Genomic DNA, 15,307 nt, shown 5'->3' on the forward strand with positions numbered 1-15,307 from the left:
GTACAGCAATCTAGTGTCCAGACAGTTATGGTGGGAGTCTGCTGACTTTTTAAGACAATACTTAAAACGACCACTGAAATGGCATTGGGCCTTGTTATGTGGCTGCATTACTGTTAAGTCCCTTGGCCTGACATCAGTATACAAATTAAACCAGCTCTTCCAAAAGCCACAGCTTCAGTGGGGTTTAGTTTGTTAGTATAATAAATGGTGGATGAACCAAAACCATTGACTTATAGTAACAAAGGTCCACTGAGGCATAGCCATTGTGATTTACTGCTTGGCAGGACATAATTCGTTATGGAAGTTATAAACAATACTATGCTGTGGTTTTTTTTTGGCCTAACCTTCCCATATTTTATGCTCTGTGTCGACCAAAACACTTCAGGACAAATGTATGCAACTTGTGTTAACAAACTGTAATGACAATTTAGATATGTGAAACAAAAATGTTTGTCATGTGTTCATTATGACAGGGTCATCACGTTGTTTATAATAATAAGCCCTTTTTTACTAAAACTATGGGCATAAATGATGGCTATATTTTCAATTAAGCGTCCCAATAAGCCAAAATGCGAGATAGACCTTTCGTTATAACTAATACAATATATGGTGCTTTAATTCCACTTAGCTGCTTCTTTGTCTGGTCATGACTTATTGGGACACACAAACGGAACAGAACCATTGTAAATATTAGTGGTACCAACTGAGATTTCCTAACAAACCAATATATGCTATGAAATGGTTCTGAAAAAGGACCTTTGCACATTAATTGGGAAGTCATCATAGAGGATAACAATCACAACTGTGCTTTCCTGTAAGTGTTTGCTGTGAAATGAATCCCTATGTCTTCAGGTGTGTAAGGCTTAACTACTCTACAGTGACAGAAGTATGTAACAGCAGCGCCTCCCACAGGCACAATATTAAACTACATCATAAAACAACAGTAAAAACGTAACAAATGCTGCATGAACGCTACTGTGAAGCTGCTTTTGACTTAATGTAAATTGAACTATTACTTACTAACTATGGTTGAGTTAACATTAACTTTGCTCAAATAGTCAAGCGAGTCTGTCACGTTCTGCTATAAAGCTAGCAGTGCTACAGCTACTTTCCACTAAACCTGCACGCCGGTGTTAATTGTCTCGTTTATCTCTCTTTACCAGAGTCGTCTTACTTTGGGAAGTTTCCTGGTATGCTTTTTGAATATCTCGGAAAAGCTGTTCAGCCACAGCAGGTAAGAGCGAACGCATTATCAACATGGATGTGTACTTTTCAGACGGTTTTGTTTCAGGAAGTCAACAACTCCGGTAGCCAATAAACTGCGACCAAATATATAACGAGTTCCGGTTTGAATGTCTGATTTCCCTCCAAAATAAAACCTTATTTAACTCAAGCCTTGTTTTTTTTGGAGACCCTTGAGCTTTTAGGCCTTGGAACTCTTTTTTTTCATTTTTTTTTTCTGCAGCTACATAGGAACATTTACTTTTGATTTTATGAGTTGCCAATAAAAGTCTATAAAATAGTCTTTTAAGGCATACATGATTTTAATTCATAATGTTTTAATATAATCTGTTGTTGCTCTATAAGGCACGAGTATCACAACTTTCCTTGTAATTTTTAACGAGAAAGGAAATTAAATAATAAATAAAAAGGGCATGGTTCCTTGCTATGTATTTGGCAAACATTTATAATTCTCATAAAGATGAGATCAGTTGTAATAGGTATTTAAAATAAGGAGGTCTAGCATGTGCAACAGGTTTTTTTTCACAGAAAAGATTTAATAATGTACCAAAATGTAAGTGTTATTGAGAACACAGATTTCTCCATTCCACATGCATTTCCGTGGTCCTGGTGCATGTCAGTGACACAGCTTACTGCAAGACTTGAATGGAATACAACCACATTTAAGTCATTAGTACTTTTGCTTTCACTGCTATGATGAGTCAAAATGTCTGCTGTGTATTGGGTCCATACCAGATCCCAGGAGCTGGCTCACTTAAATATCTTCAGCCAATAGTTCAGCATTATCTCATCCACTTTACCGCAGTAATAAGGTATTTGTGCATGGACAGGGCCTCTAGTGTGACTAATTGTTCTCTATACAATTTTATTTTTATGAACCGCAAGTTGTAATTGCTAAGAAATGTGGAAAAAATGTCTTCATTTTATATATCACACATGAAAAGGATCCTGAAGAGATGTGTAACATGTCAGTCAATGACAGTTGTGATTGATCAGGTCACAAGATAAAAAAGGAAAATGATATTGGTTAATTTAATAGATGGCACACCTACACATTTTTCAGTGGTGGAGAACTGATCCACTTTATTTGATTGGTCTGAACTCTTGTAATAGCCTACTAAGAGACATTGTGCGATACAAACATTGCATTTCAACATCATAGGATACACGGGTTTTCAAGTCTCAATTTCAAAAAGACAAAAAAAAAAAAAAAAGACGTCACCACTGCGAGTTTGATAGAGAGCTGAAAAGATGCTCCAATTCTTTTTCGGCTTCATGTCGGATTTCTTTAAGATTCAAGTTTGTAAACTTTTTTTTGTCATTGCCTTTGTAAACACATAACATCCCCTCCTAATCAGGATGGATGACGAAGATGTTGAAAATTAAAGTTCTGCACATGTGCTATGACAACTGAATCAAGATCAAAATAAAGGAAAGAAAGGAAAGTTTAGAACATAATGGATTTGTTAACTGAGCAAAGCTGAAAGACATGGTAGTTTTTCTCAATCGGCAAAGGAAAGTTACCGCCATTTATCAAATTGACCTAAAATAATTCATATTCAAAGCTGTATGCCTCTCGACTGAGACAATGAAAGCAAAGATTAAGTGGTCACGGTTTTAAACCACCATGACGGCAAACATTTAACGGTACCATACACTTAAAACTGTAACTGTGATGTGTCAACACTAAAAAATCATGTACCAGCTACTAGAAAAGACAGGACATTTCAACATCCAGATTTCTGTGATTGGTGGGAAAAGGTTAAAGCACATCTTAGTATACTCCTATGCTGGAGGTTGAATAAGTTACACAGCAGATAGTATGCTTCTTTTTTTTTGTCAAAAGCTACAAAGCAAAAAAGTGCAACAATGGTGCAGACCATTCTTTATGTTTGGTTAGTTTTGTCTTTTTGTGTAATGGAAAGACAATTTACAGAGTTCAGATTTTTGTCAGGACAGTATCATAAAAAAAAGAGGGACTACAGAAACAAATACAAACATCAAACACCAACGTATATCTCTGAGAAAATTAGTTAAAGCTGCCTTCTTTCTCAAGTCACAAGGCATGGCAAAACCTGACTTACTATTTTTTTTACCATGACAACATTTGAGCAGATCATTCTGGACAGGTTGGAAACTGCAGAGAGAGACAGCTACACACCACGGTTAGCTCTATTGAAAAAAAAAAAGCATTGGCTCACTTTAATTACTCAGACGGAGTCCAGGAGTAGTCATATCTTATCCGGCTAAATTAAGCTTATATCAGACTTTTCAACTTTCTGCTATGACACCAGTGTTCTCAACTTGTTTTGAAGACTTTTCTCGGTCTAGAACGGGGTGAGAAGTTACCGTTACCATCTGATAGTTACAATCCACGCATTATCTCCACTATGTGTTGAAGACAGAAACAAAATAAAAGATTGCTGTTTAATTGTTCATCTGTGTCCACGATGTTCAGGCTCGGTGGTGTATGGTGGCTGGCGTGCAGGGGTGGGGTGATAGCGCTCCATTCGTGGTCGAATACAAACCAAAAGGTCTCTCTCAGCGTTGCTATGGTAAAAATATACTGTAAGTGTGGGTGTAAGTTCACGGGGGGGTTTGGGGCGGACTGGGAGAGACCAACTGTGATACTCAAGATTACCCCCCTCTTCCTGTTTGAAGTGGATCAATTTAAAAGCGACATTAAAATAAGAAATAATCAAGTTAAGAAAAACACTGCAAAAGGTTACTCTATTTACAAACAATGATTTTCTCAAAGACAACGTATATCTTTACAGAAATCCCCAAAAAACAAAAATCTGAAATAGTCTCTTATGTCGTTTCTTTTTCATAATAAGTTCTTCATCTTTACTACAGCTCACGTCGTCCACTCGCTCAGGGTTTTATGTCTCCATCAGGCTGGGTGAGTGCTTCCAGACCAAAGCCAGTCTCGTTCTGGAGAGCCCTGCCTGTCACCAGCTGCTGCGTCAACTCTCTGCTAACAGCCAGGGGGCGCCATAGCACCAAAAATAAAAAGGACACCACCCCATCTACTTGTCACTCTCACCAGTCAGCGAAGATAGTTCTGGGAGAGGGGAGGGGGGGTTGGGGGGTGAAAAGACAAGCCTTAGCGCAGGGAGGCCTCTCTTCTGGTTGTCGGGGCTTGTAGCTGGTGGGGCTCAGTCGTCACTTTCAGACAGGGTCTCGTATTGCTCTAACAGCAGAGACTGCCACACCCGCTGCTGTGCCACCGGAGCTCCAACAGGAGGCGGCTGCAGCTGCTGCTGCTGCTGCTGTTGTTGTTGCTGTTGCTGTTGCTGTTGTTGTTGTTGTTGTTGTTGTTGTTGTTGTTGTTGTTGTTGCTGCTGCTGCTGCTGGCTCTGAATGGCGGGGGAAGCTATGGAGGTGGGTGGCGTGCTGCTCAGTATGCGCATGGTCAGCGGGTTGTAAGGGAACTGCATTGATCCTGGAGATAGATAAACAGAAGAGAACGATATTTTAAATGTCTCTGCCTTTTGTTTTACCAGAAGACCGTTTGTGTGGATCGCACAGGCAGGACAGCTCACCTGTGGATGAGGGTCGGTCGTCCCAGCTCCACTGGGCTTGAGTTTGGGCTTGCCGGTGATAATCTCCCTCGGAGTGGACGGAGGACACTGATGAGGGACGCTCGCCTCCGGCGTAGGCCTGACCCAGGTTGGGGGACTTGGATTTCCGGCTGTTGGCTTTGCTCTGCTTCTGCTTCCCTGTGAATCAAATACAGTCATATATTATCAACATAATATTCCTATTAACTGAAACGTCCCCGTCTAAAGAATGTCATAATAAAATCTGATTGGTATTGAACTCTATCTGTCTATCTTAACATGGCTCTGAATGGCTCATATATATTCCCAATAAATTTGAACACTAAGAGTACTATTTCCTTAAGTGAGTACCCTGAAAAATAACCTTTTATTTTGAAAATGTTGCCTTACATTATTAGCCTTCCTGAATTCAGCAACCCCATTAAGGCCAAATGGAATTATCCTTGTTTTAAAACTACATTTCATAGCATGTGCGACAAATTGTTGACCCTGTTGTGAACGCGTTTAATTCTGAGAATGCATTTGGTGCCTACCCATACTGGGAGAGCGGTTGGCCTCCTGGCGGACGTCGCTGCCCGCGCTGGGTGTGTTGTTGACGGCAGATTGACCCCCCTGATGCTCATCAGGCCTCTCCTCCAGGTTGCCCATCAAGGCCTTGCGGATGATGTCCTCTAGGCCCAGGTTATTGGCTGGGTCACTAAACGAGTGATTCCTTGGGTTGATGCTGCCTTCAAAAAAACAACACAACAATACAGACAATTAGAAACAGAGACTAGATCTAGAATGAACTGTGAAGTGTCAGAGACTTTCAACACTTACTGGAGCTGGTAACAGCAGGCAAGTTGAAAATCTCGGTGCCTGGTTGAGCATTTCCTGCAAGACAATATTTATTTATTTTATTTTGAATGTCTGACATGATAGAGCTACAAAAGATAAAATGAGTCAAGTTGTTTCAATGTTATCACATGCTTAATGAGCGTGAAGAGTTAAAGGGAATGAGTGAATTACACACAAATATCTTGCATGCACAAATATCAGCAGTTCATCTGATGCATGCAGGTTACCTTGAAGGGACAGGATAAGACGAGACCCACTTACCAATATCAGAATCACCGACACCAGAGTTGGAGTTCAACTTACGAAAGATCTCCTGCTTCTTGGATTTCACCATAGGCGAGGTGCTTTCCAGCTTGGTGAAGAAGGAAGGCAGATAGCTGACACTCCCCGGAGACCGCGAGTCATTCCTTCAAATGAGCAAAGGCCAAAGAGTCAAATGGCGGAGCGGGGTAACTGAGGTGAAACGCTGTTGGCACAAAGCCCTTTCAACTCGGCTGACAGGGGGAAGGTCCTGCCTGCTGGCGTCCATGACACAATTTGATCTACAGTCTAATGCAGCCGGCATCAAATGTCATGGCTATCATAGAAAACTAACTCCAGCGATGTGTTGGTCAGGTGTAAAACGCTGGCTATTTCATATTCAAACAGCATTCCAGCTGACAAGACATTCACATCTCGAAGAATGCAAGCTTCACACTTATTATGTTCTTTTCATTATTAATAATTACTATTTATATTTTTTCATTCAAAGTTAAGATTGTGTCATTTGACATTTAGTTCTTATTTGTTATATTATTTTTATTTAAGAAAAGTGTATTGTTATTAGGAAAAGAAGCATGGCAGTACAATGTTTTGTTATTCTTTGAAAAGGATGTTTTCTAAATAAAAATATTTAAACTGGGTCAGGTACTAAATTCCAGCAATGTTAATATAAATATTAGAACAGATTCTTTATCAGCTTCAGCTGTCGAGATGCACAACAACTTCAAACTATAACTGCTGTACCTGATCTCAGAGTTGTCAGCCTCTCGTCTCTGGGGTGGGTGCCCGGCCGCTTCCTGTTTCTCCATGCCTTGGTAACTTTGTGGTGGAGAAATGGGTTCATAGTTCTCCATCTGCCTGCCGCCTCGCTCTGGAGATTTACCAGGCCTAGACAGGGGGCAGAGAGGGACAAACGTTAGCTTGATGAGAAATAAATCAGACTCGCTGGGATGGTTTTACAGTTAACTGGACGGTCTGTGTACCTGGCTCTGGGCTTGTCAGGGGCGTTCTCTGGGGAGACTCTGCTGGTGGATCTCTGTTGGTGAGAGGCCGGGACCTGATTCTCAGGACTGTAGCGGCTGTGCCCCTTGGCCCGGCCTGACGAGGACACGGATGGCGCTGAGCTCTGGAATGTTGCTGAAGCTGAGGAGACTGAAGGAGGGTCCTGATTCCTGGCGAAGTCCTGGGTGATGATATGCTGCATGACAGGGAGTGACGATAAAACAGGTTAGTTAGGTACGGTGGCTTTATCTTCATGGTAAATCAAAATGTTGCTCCGCATCAATTTTATTTTTTAATTCTAATGTGTTTCCTACCGAAATGTGGTCTGCCAAGGTCATGAACCGGTGAGTCTTGGGAGCCTGGGAGTAGCTGTCAGCCTGGGAAGAGGGGGGCTGCTGGGGGGGCTCTGCAGATTGCCGGTAACGACTCATGTCGTAGGGCCGCATGCCAGCTGCTGAAGGTTGACATGGGACCAAGAGTCAGGGTGAGGTGTGGAGAGATAAAAACAGGGAAGAGCTTGAATGTGGGCCAACAGCCACCGCTCTGCATGTTCAGGGGACAGGAATAACTTCCAGTGCAGTCTCGTGACAAGTGCAGAGGATCTGTGTCTCAAATGACGAGGTCAGTGGGTGAAGTCATTTAAGTTAAGGTATGTTTACTCCACTTGCCAATCAACTAAATTTAGGCGCTGACAAAATGGATTCTGGTGATCCAAGTTCTAAAGGCTGGAATTAGTTTTCTCTCCTCTTTTTATGATTTTAAAAACAGGTGTTTTTTTCCCAGGAAAATCTTTCCAAGTTCTGTGAGAACTATGGTTCTGAAGGATCTTGTTGGTTTTTGTTGTTGCAATTCTCACTTTGGCCACAAGAGGCTGAGATGCACCAGTACTCCATGTTACCCCAAGTGAGACTAAATGCATCATGGTCAACTTCCAGGAGAGACTAAATATGTATATACACTAGCACAGGGTACATCATGATGTTTAAACATCATGATGTACCCTGTTGACTTTAGTTTATTGTGGCTTGAATGAGTAAAAAAACAAAATCAACAAATAATGATCCAGATGATTTAGAGATGCAAAAATCCCCTAAGCCTATGTCACATCACAGGAGACACAACTTTTTATATGAGAAAAGTGCTTCGGTAAAATATAACAGTTCTTATAAATTATTATAGGCTCAAATTGAGTTTGTGTGTTCATACCTGCTGCCTGTTGTTGCACTTCCTCTGGTTTCTCCTGTTGGGGTTGGACTGGGGAACTAGCAGGACTGATCACCTCGATGGTTCCTCCGCCGGTGTTATCGTATCGACTGGATGACACTGCAGGACAAGCAAGGACAAAGAGTTACTACTTATGTGAAGCCAAGGACACAATATGAAGGTTTGATCATGATTGACTGACGATGTCATTGTGATGCAGTGCAGCTATGAGCTGTCTGAGTAACATCATGTCTAACACTCACAGCTGCTGGAGGAGTCGGAGCTCTGAGAGCCTCGCTCTCTTGAGTCCTTGTCCGAGGCTATCTGCCGCGTGATGATGACGTCAATGAAGTTAGCTGCTGTGATAGTCGTCTTTCCACGAGTCCGAAGCTCCTCTTCGATGCGAGACTTTGAAGTTGGAGGGCCCTTGTCCTTAGCTCCTGGGCCTTCAGAGTAAGCTGGATGAGGCTTACCCCCTGGCAGAGACATAGCACCATATGGTGACTGCATTGAGCGCCTCTCTGCCTCGTGCTGCTGCTGCTGCTGCTGCTGCTGCTGCTGCTGATGATGATGATGCTGCTGCATCTGCTGCAGATGTTGCTGCTGCTGCAGATGCTGCTGTTGCTGTTGCTGCTGCTGCTGCTGCTGCTGCTGCTGCTGCTGCTGCTGCTGCTGGTGCTGCTGGTGCAGATGCTGCTGTTGTTCGGATAGGCTGGCTGCTCGCCTCACTGCAGCTGAAGAAGACATTTCGTCATCCCGTTCTTGTTTGTTCTCCTTCACCTTGGCAACGTCCATCTGTGGGGCGGAGGCTGCAGCGTCCACCAGAGCAGCCAGAGCGTCGGCTGCAGTGCTGTAGCGAGAGCCGCTCTGTGCTGCTGCTGTCGCTGCTGCTGCTGTATGAGGCCTGAAAAGGAAAAGATAAAGGCATCAACTATATTTCATTGTGTTTATTATAGAGCCTGAAATACAAACTACTCAAATCTTTGTGTTTTTAAAAGGGTTAAACTTTGACAAAAAAATGACAAAAAAATGAACTCAATGAAAAATGATACTGATAATGTATTTTATAGCAGTTGAAGAAATGGAAAGGTTGTCCTCTAAGGTAAGAAGAGGGAGTTTCCAAGAAAATATGACACTGCACTATAATGACTTTTTTGTGTTTTTTTTCCATTTTGACAAACTATTGCATTATCAACATAAACATTTTCAAGGGTTAATATTGTAAAATATAATGCAAATGTGTTAGTTATGATCAAGACTGAAGTTGATTGAACTAATTGTAGGAATTTTTAAAAAATGTAAAGGACATTTTCTTCCTCTGGGGACATCAGATACGCGTTTTAAAAAAGGGATGCACAAAGGTTATTTATAATTTAAAAAGTGTAAATGAGCCCATTTAAATCTAGGGGGAAAAGGAGGAGACTTACATCAGAGCAGTGATGACACTCTTGCCCTGGAAGATGCTGGGCCGCTGCTGAACCACCACCTCCTGCGTCCTAAGCGAGGGGGACGGGGAGTGCAGATAACCTCGACTCCCTGGCCGGCCTGGCTGCTCTGCTCCACCTGAAATGCACAATAACATGGGACATTGTAAAAGTGGGTCAAGTCACAAAAAGCAATCGCTGTCTCACAATAATTATAAAGCAATACATATCAGTAACTAGTTACTACAACTAGTATGTTTACTGTTCAGTGAATGTCACTTTTACGTAGGTTTTATTTTGTCTGTGAAACCAAATGTGTAGATGAAGTCATACATATACTTTGTTCTATTTGTTTTCTGTCTACTATGATATTCTGTCAACCAACTACCCAACTACATAAAAAAAGAGACTTGGAAAAATGAGTAGGTGGGCAAAAGAGAGGCACTTTTTTTGTAAATGATCAACTAATGACTTATGACAAGTCTTTTTATAAATTGTTTTTTTCTTCTCCGTAGAGTGGATCAAAAACCTTTTTAATATATTATAAAGGAATATAAAGATGATAATACTGAATTAAGGTTTTCACAACTTTTAAAAAGTTCACCTCCGCGCATGTATTCGTTGGTTCTCTCCCGTTCCCGCTCTCGTTCACGCATTTCCCGTTCCCGGTCCCGTTCCCTCTCCCGCTGCTCCCTCTCCCTTTCCTTCTCTCGCTCTATCTCCTGCTGCTCCCTGTCACGCTCCCTCTCCCGTTCCCTCTCCGCACTGGCAGCAACCGCGGCAGCAAGGTGGGCTTGGTGGCCTGAAAACAACGACAAAACACAACATTTATCCACAGGATATATCCACACACACTCTCAGCAGGATGGACTGGGATCCCTTTAGATATCTGAGCCAAAGGTTTATTGAATCCAACAATGCACAACCCTGGTAATATTCAGTGCAACAGCCCATCCAGGGTTCATTGCAGTGCTGCTGCTTTTAGTTGCATTTACTATAATATACTTCCAACATCTCTGGTATAGAAACAGTTTAAAGGCATTGTAATCAGTTACAGGGATTAAAGCAAAAAAAAATCCTGAGCCTGAACTTTTTAGACTCATGCAAACAACTATATACATGTATGCAGATTATTGTATAGTGTTCACAATGGTTCCCAAACTGGGGGCCATGGCCCCCTTCCGTGGCCGTGACCCCCCTGGTGCCCCCCTTTTGATAAAAACACTCTTAAATAGTGAATTTTGAGCATGCTGTAGTAAATGCACTCTGAAATTTAGGGTACATTAAAAGGACTGATTTACTTTTCAAACAGTTTTAATAAATCAAATAATTCAACAATTTCAACATTTCAATAACTTTGAACTTTGTTCATCAGAAATAAAATGGCAAATTAAATACACAGATGTTAATAAAACCAATAGAAAGTTATATCAAGTAATATCAAAACAAGTAATCAAAAACATTAACTCCTACATGAAATGATAACTTAAATCAAATAGAAAGAAATAAACAAAGTGCATTTGTATCTCCAAAGTACTTTTTAGTGGGGTTTAAGTTATCAAAACTAGATTCAAAAAATGAAACAAAGTGCTCTATTTTTTCCTCTTTTTTCCGGGTTCTGAGTCATCCGAACTCTTCCTTTTTCCAGAGGTAGTTGAGGCTATTGAAGAGGATTTCTTGGCTGGACCATGAAACAGAGAAAATAACTTTGGTTGCCCAGAGGATGCAGTGGATGGCCCAGAGGAGGAGGCAGAGGGCCCAGATGAGGAAGCAGAGGGCCCAGATGAGAAGGCAGAGGGCCCAGATGTGGAGGCAGAGGGCCCAGATGAGGAGGCAGAGGGCCCAGATGAGGAGGCGGAAGGCTTATTAGTTGCCCCAGACGAGGAGGCAGAGGGCCCAGAGGAGGAGCTGGATGGCTTTTTAGCTGCCCCAGAGGAGGTGGTGGAGGGCCCAGTGGGTCGAAAAGGTCTTGTTTTTGCAGAGGAGATGGTCTTTGGTGAAGGTCTGGTTGGTCTAGGTGAGGCAGCTGGCCTAGTGGAGGAAGAGGATGGCCCTTTTGATTTCTTCGCCTGGGTCACTATTCTGTTTGCCACCGCTGTAGACCTCACCCTCATGGCCTCACTCATCCTTTTCTCCCTCATTCCCTGTTCTCTTGCCTTCTTTTTCTCTAGGTGGAGTTGGTATGTTTTATAGGAGGAAAGGCAAGAATTCCTTAAAGGCTGGTCAATTAACATTGTTGAGGCCGTCCACTTCCTGGCTTTCATTGTTGACTTAATTATGGCGAGGCTCTCATACGTTTCCACATTCATCCTGCACCTGTCTGCCTCCAGTATGTCATCCATTATGTTGAAAGACCCCTCCACCAGCGGGCCTGTGAAAATTGAAAGAAGGGCTTTCACAAGTTTGATCAGGGTTGGGTATCTCACACCTCTTTCTGAATTTCTTAGAAGTGCCACCTGACTCCACCAGTCCACATCCACTCGGCTGTTTTCTTCAACATAGGTATTGGCCAGAGGTACCAGGTCAGCATCTATTTGGTATGCACGAACCTCCTCCCGCAGTGGGCCGAGTGCTTCAGGTGGAACCACATTAGGCAAGGCCTTCCCTAATGCCATGAATGCTGAACCTAAGGAGTCACACTGTATGAGGGATGGGGTCAGAGCCGAGAGTGAGGTGACCATGTGGTTGTCAAGGGGAAGGTTTTTGAGTAGAAACTCTGCTGCCTTCATGTAGCCCTCTCTGAGGGAGTTGTACAAGTTTCCAACCCACAGTGTCTTCGCCACACGGGCCTTGGTCATGGCAGAGTATCCATATTTTCCAACACACAGGGGTTTGTTAGGCAGCTGTAACGCTGCATCCCGTACATTGATCTTGAGGATCTCTTTGACACTCAGGGGGATAGCTCCTGGCTTCATGAATTTGCTTAGCAGCTCTCTTACCAGTGCCAACATTTCAACATGCAACAAGTGCACCATTGGTTTCTCATGTTGCAGTTTTTTCAGAAATGCCTGAAATGTTGGAAGGACACCTGTAAACATACAAAAAACATTTAGGCATGTTTCCATTAGTTGTAATTAAAACTTAGAACAAGACATCAGTTACTACTATGCAACTAGGTAATTACAGTACAGTTACTAACTATACAATGCTGTAAGGAATTCTCTTGAGGTGGATTACTTTTGTTGAAAAATAGACCTAACTGTTCCATTTGCACCTTGTCTTAACTAAAAAGCTATGCCATCCAGGAGAGCTGGGCCATTACCACCAAGTAATAAATAAATGTATGTAAACTAGCCATGGATTTTCCTACTCATTCAAGATACCTCTGAACAGGTCAATCAAGACTGTGAGCCTATCAAAATCTGTGAATAGCACAGAGATGCGTTCCTTCCGGCTCTGGTTTGTTTGGGTCCTGGATGCTGTGGCCTGTTCTCCTTGCAGAACCTCTATTCTGGCCCTTTCCTGAGGCGAGACCTCGTGCCTTTCAAGGACTTGTTTGAGTAACTTTCTGGAGTGCACACACACACACACCCACGTTATGCTCCCTCTTATAAAACCATATGGGGATTAAGGCTGCATGTTATAACATACAGCATTATAGACAATACACTAATACATCCCTATTTTATTTTTTTAATGAAAAAAAAAACTGTCAGTAATGCAATATTTTTATCATATCATCATACAGCATATAGCTGGCAGTTTCATGTGTTGCATTAACTACAGCAATACTATAAAGCCGTTATAGCCACTATTAAAAAAAACAGCTTGATTCTGCACTACAACACATTTTCTCATAAGGGAAGGCTATAGGCCAGAATATAACACATGTTCAAAAAAAGAAAAGAAAAAAGCTCCTTAAAAAGGAAGGTCGTTTTATTTTCGCGCAAGACAAAATAGTTATATATCAACTATCAATCCCAACGGGGTGCTGCTGAATGACAGCGCAAGGGATAAGACGCGGCTCGTAGGTGTAGGTTTCGGATGTTGTCAACATTTAAAAGCACGCATGTATGCCAGGTAACCGCACGGGTGAGCAAATAAAGAGGACCTCTGCTGTGTACTCTGTGTTATTTTGTGAAGAGTGCTCATAGAAACGACTAGGCTAAAACTACACAAGTCCCGACTTTGTGTCCGACTTTTACATTGGGTTTCGCCGCACACAAAGACAATCGCAATTGTCGTAAGGGGGGGTCTCAGCCGAGAATCGGACACGATAGTCGCGTATTTTGAGCCAGGCTGAGAGGCTATACTGTGACAAATACGATTTAATTCACACACATTTTTAAATGCTTTGTACCTACCTGTATTTATGCTCTTCGCCCGGATCCAGTAGGTTGTAGTAGTGCACAATCAGGACATCCAGGAGTTCTCTCACCCTATTGCACACCTCCAACATCTGCAGGAACCTGTTACTGATGGGCCTGATCAAGCTCTTCGGTGTAAAATGGAGTAATCTCTGGAATTCCGAAAATATTTCTTTCTGTTTCGGAGACTTCTCTATGTCATAAAACACATCCGAGCAGAAATCTTCCACCTCTGCCTTGAAAGGGCTCATCATGGCTTTTGCACCGTTAGAAACCATATGGACTGTGTCGCCAGATATATCCAGCAGGTGCGGGTTCTCCCTGCGCAACTGTGTCTCGAGACCGGACTTCTTTCCCCGCATAACCGCACAATTGTCCAGTAAAATACTGGTCACCTGCTGCAGCCCTAAACCATAGGACTGCAGCACATCCTTCAATTCCTGGGTAAGTGCTGCAGCATTGGCTATGTTCATTTTTCGACTAGCGAGGTGTTGCGTTTTAACAGCATTTTCCTCATTGTCAAAAAAACGAACAAGAACATTGAGGACTTTATCCATGTTATTATTGGTGGCCTCGTCGACGTTCAGGGAAAACATGTTGTTTTTCAGTTTGGTGGAAATTTGCCTTTTAAACTCAGGTGTTATCCCGTGAGTGTTGAAATAGCTGGCCAGCTGATTTGAAATGGACATTTTACTTAGTGCAATTTTATCTTCCGCTACTTTTTTACACAGCTCGACCAGGGGTTGTGATAGCGTGAAGGAGAGGTCGTGTTCTGCGAGAAATGCACACACCCGTATTTTTAACTCACACACACGGTCAGTTATGGAAGCCGGTACATCAGATGTTGTTGTTGCTCCTGGTAAACGCGTCGTGTGTGGGACAGCACGAACAGCAGCTAGGTGACGAGGGTCTGATTCGTGTTTACGAAGAACCTTTTTGCCGCTGGATGCATATATTAGCCTCCTGGAGCACAGCGTGCAGAAGCAAGCGCCTCTCACTCAACTTCTTACACCAACTGCTAAATGGTTTGCCATCTCGTCCAATCTCCTCCAGCCATACCCAGCGCCATTTATTTTTCAGACCTTTATCTATCTCGAGGGTATTTTCCCCTGGTTTCATGTACTGCATCGCGCCTGCTCCTATGCCCCTCTCTCCATTAACTACAGTCACAGCCTTCGTAGTAAGAGAGTAGGCCTATCTGTGCTACAGTTTAGTTGATCGAGGCGCGTTGTGTTAAGGCCCGCCCCGTTTTGCTTCTGATTGGCTAACACTGTTTAACATCAGAACTGGACAGCGGCGCTTCTTTCCTACCATTGGCAGAGAACGAACAGACTCGAAAGCCGTGGAGTTATCGCGTTTTGGGTTTAAAAAAAAAAATAATAATATTTTTTTTTTCCACTCCAAGTGCTGCAGGCCGGAAATCCGGCCCGGGGCCGGAATACTTTAATCCATGCAGTTAGGTTAAAAT

The 15,307-nt window shown here is 42.7% G+C and overlaps 3 protein-coding genes across 13 annotated transcripts in view; all 3 read right to left on the minus strand.

The window, feature by feature from the left end:
• Nucleotides 1–1,307, minus strand: part of zswim7 (zinc finger, SWIM-type containing 7) — a 31,465-nt gene extending 30,158 nt beyond the window's left edge. Inside the window, exon 1 of the mRNA XM_063894538.1 lies at nt 1,175–1,307. Within this exon, the coding sequence (XP_063750608.1) occupies nt 1,175–1,259 (85 nt within the window). The 5' untranslated portion in view covers nt 1,260–1,307. The remainder of the gene's footprint in view (nt 1–1,174) is intronic.
• Nucleotides 1,308–2,297: 990 nt separating this feature from the next.
• ncor1 (nuclear receptor corepressor 1) overlaps nt 2,298–15,307 on the minus strand; it is a 60,516-nt gene continuing 47,506 nt past the window's right edge. For 7 of the 11 annotated variants that reach the window (XM_063895916.1, XM_063895910.1, XM_063895914.1 and 4 more), the window contains 12 exons: nt 10,137–10,334; nt 9,536–9,671; nt 8,372–9,012; nt 8,112–8,228; nt 7,220–7,359; nt 6,887–7,101; nt 6,648–6,791; nt 5,904–6,049; nt 5,625–5,678; nt 5,339–5,533; nt 4,788–4,964; nt 2,298–4,687 (listed from right to left, as the gene is read on the minus strand). In XM_063895916.1, the coding sequence (XP_063751986.1) occupies nt 4,401–4,687; nt 4,788–4,964; nt 5,339–5,533; nt 5,625–5,678; nt 5,904–6,049; nt 6,648–6,791; nt 6,887–7,101; nt 7,220–7,359; nt 8,112–8,228; nt 8,372–9,012; nt 9,536–9,671; nt 10,137–10,334 (2,450 nt within the window). In that variant the 3' untranslated portion in view covers nt 2,298–4,400. The remainder of the gene's footprint in view (nt 4,688–4,787; nt 4,965–5,338; nt 5,534–5,624; nt 5,679–5,903; nt 6,050–6,647; nt 6,792–6,886; nt 7,102–7,219; nt 7,360–8,111; nt 8,229–8,371; nt 9,013–9,535; nt 9,672–10,136; nt 10,335–15,307) is intronic. The other 4 variants (XM_063895918.1, XM_063895911.1, XM_063895909.1 and 1 more) reach the window with 2 other exon arrangements.
• On the minus strand, nt 10,829–14,819 carry LOC134872551 (uncharacterized). The gene is made up of 2 exons (XM_063895919.1): nt 13,837–14,819; nt 10,829–12,560 (listed from the first exon to the last, which is right to left on the minus strand). Exon 2 carries the CDS (start codon nt 12,505–12,507, stop codon nt 11,125–11,127), a length of 1,383 nt encoding a protein of 460 aa, XP_063751989.1. The 5' UTR covers nt 12,508–12,560; nt 13,837–14,819; the 3' UTR covers nt 10,829–11,124.

Source organism: Eleginops maclovinus, chromosome 11, assembly GCF_036324505.1.
Source record: "Eleginops maclovinus isolate JMC-PN-2008 ecotype Puerto Natales chromosome 11, JC_Emac_rtc_rv5, whole genome shotgun sequence".
Taxonomy (NCBI): Eukaryota; Metazoa; Chordata; class Actinopteri; order Perciformes; family Eleginopidae; genus Eleginops; species Eleginops maclovinus.

Excerpts from the sequence above, each read along its gene's own strand:
- LOC134872551 (XM_063895919.1), bottom strand. The coding sequence starts at position 12,507 with ATGGTGCACTTGTTGCATGTTGAAATGTTGGCACTGGTAAGAGAGCTG.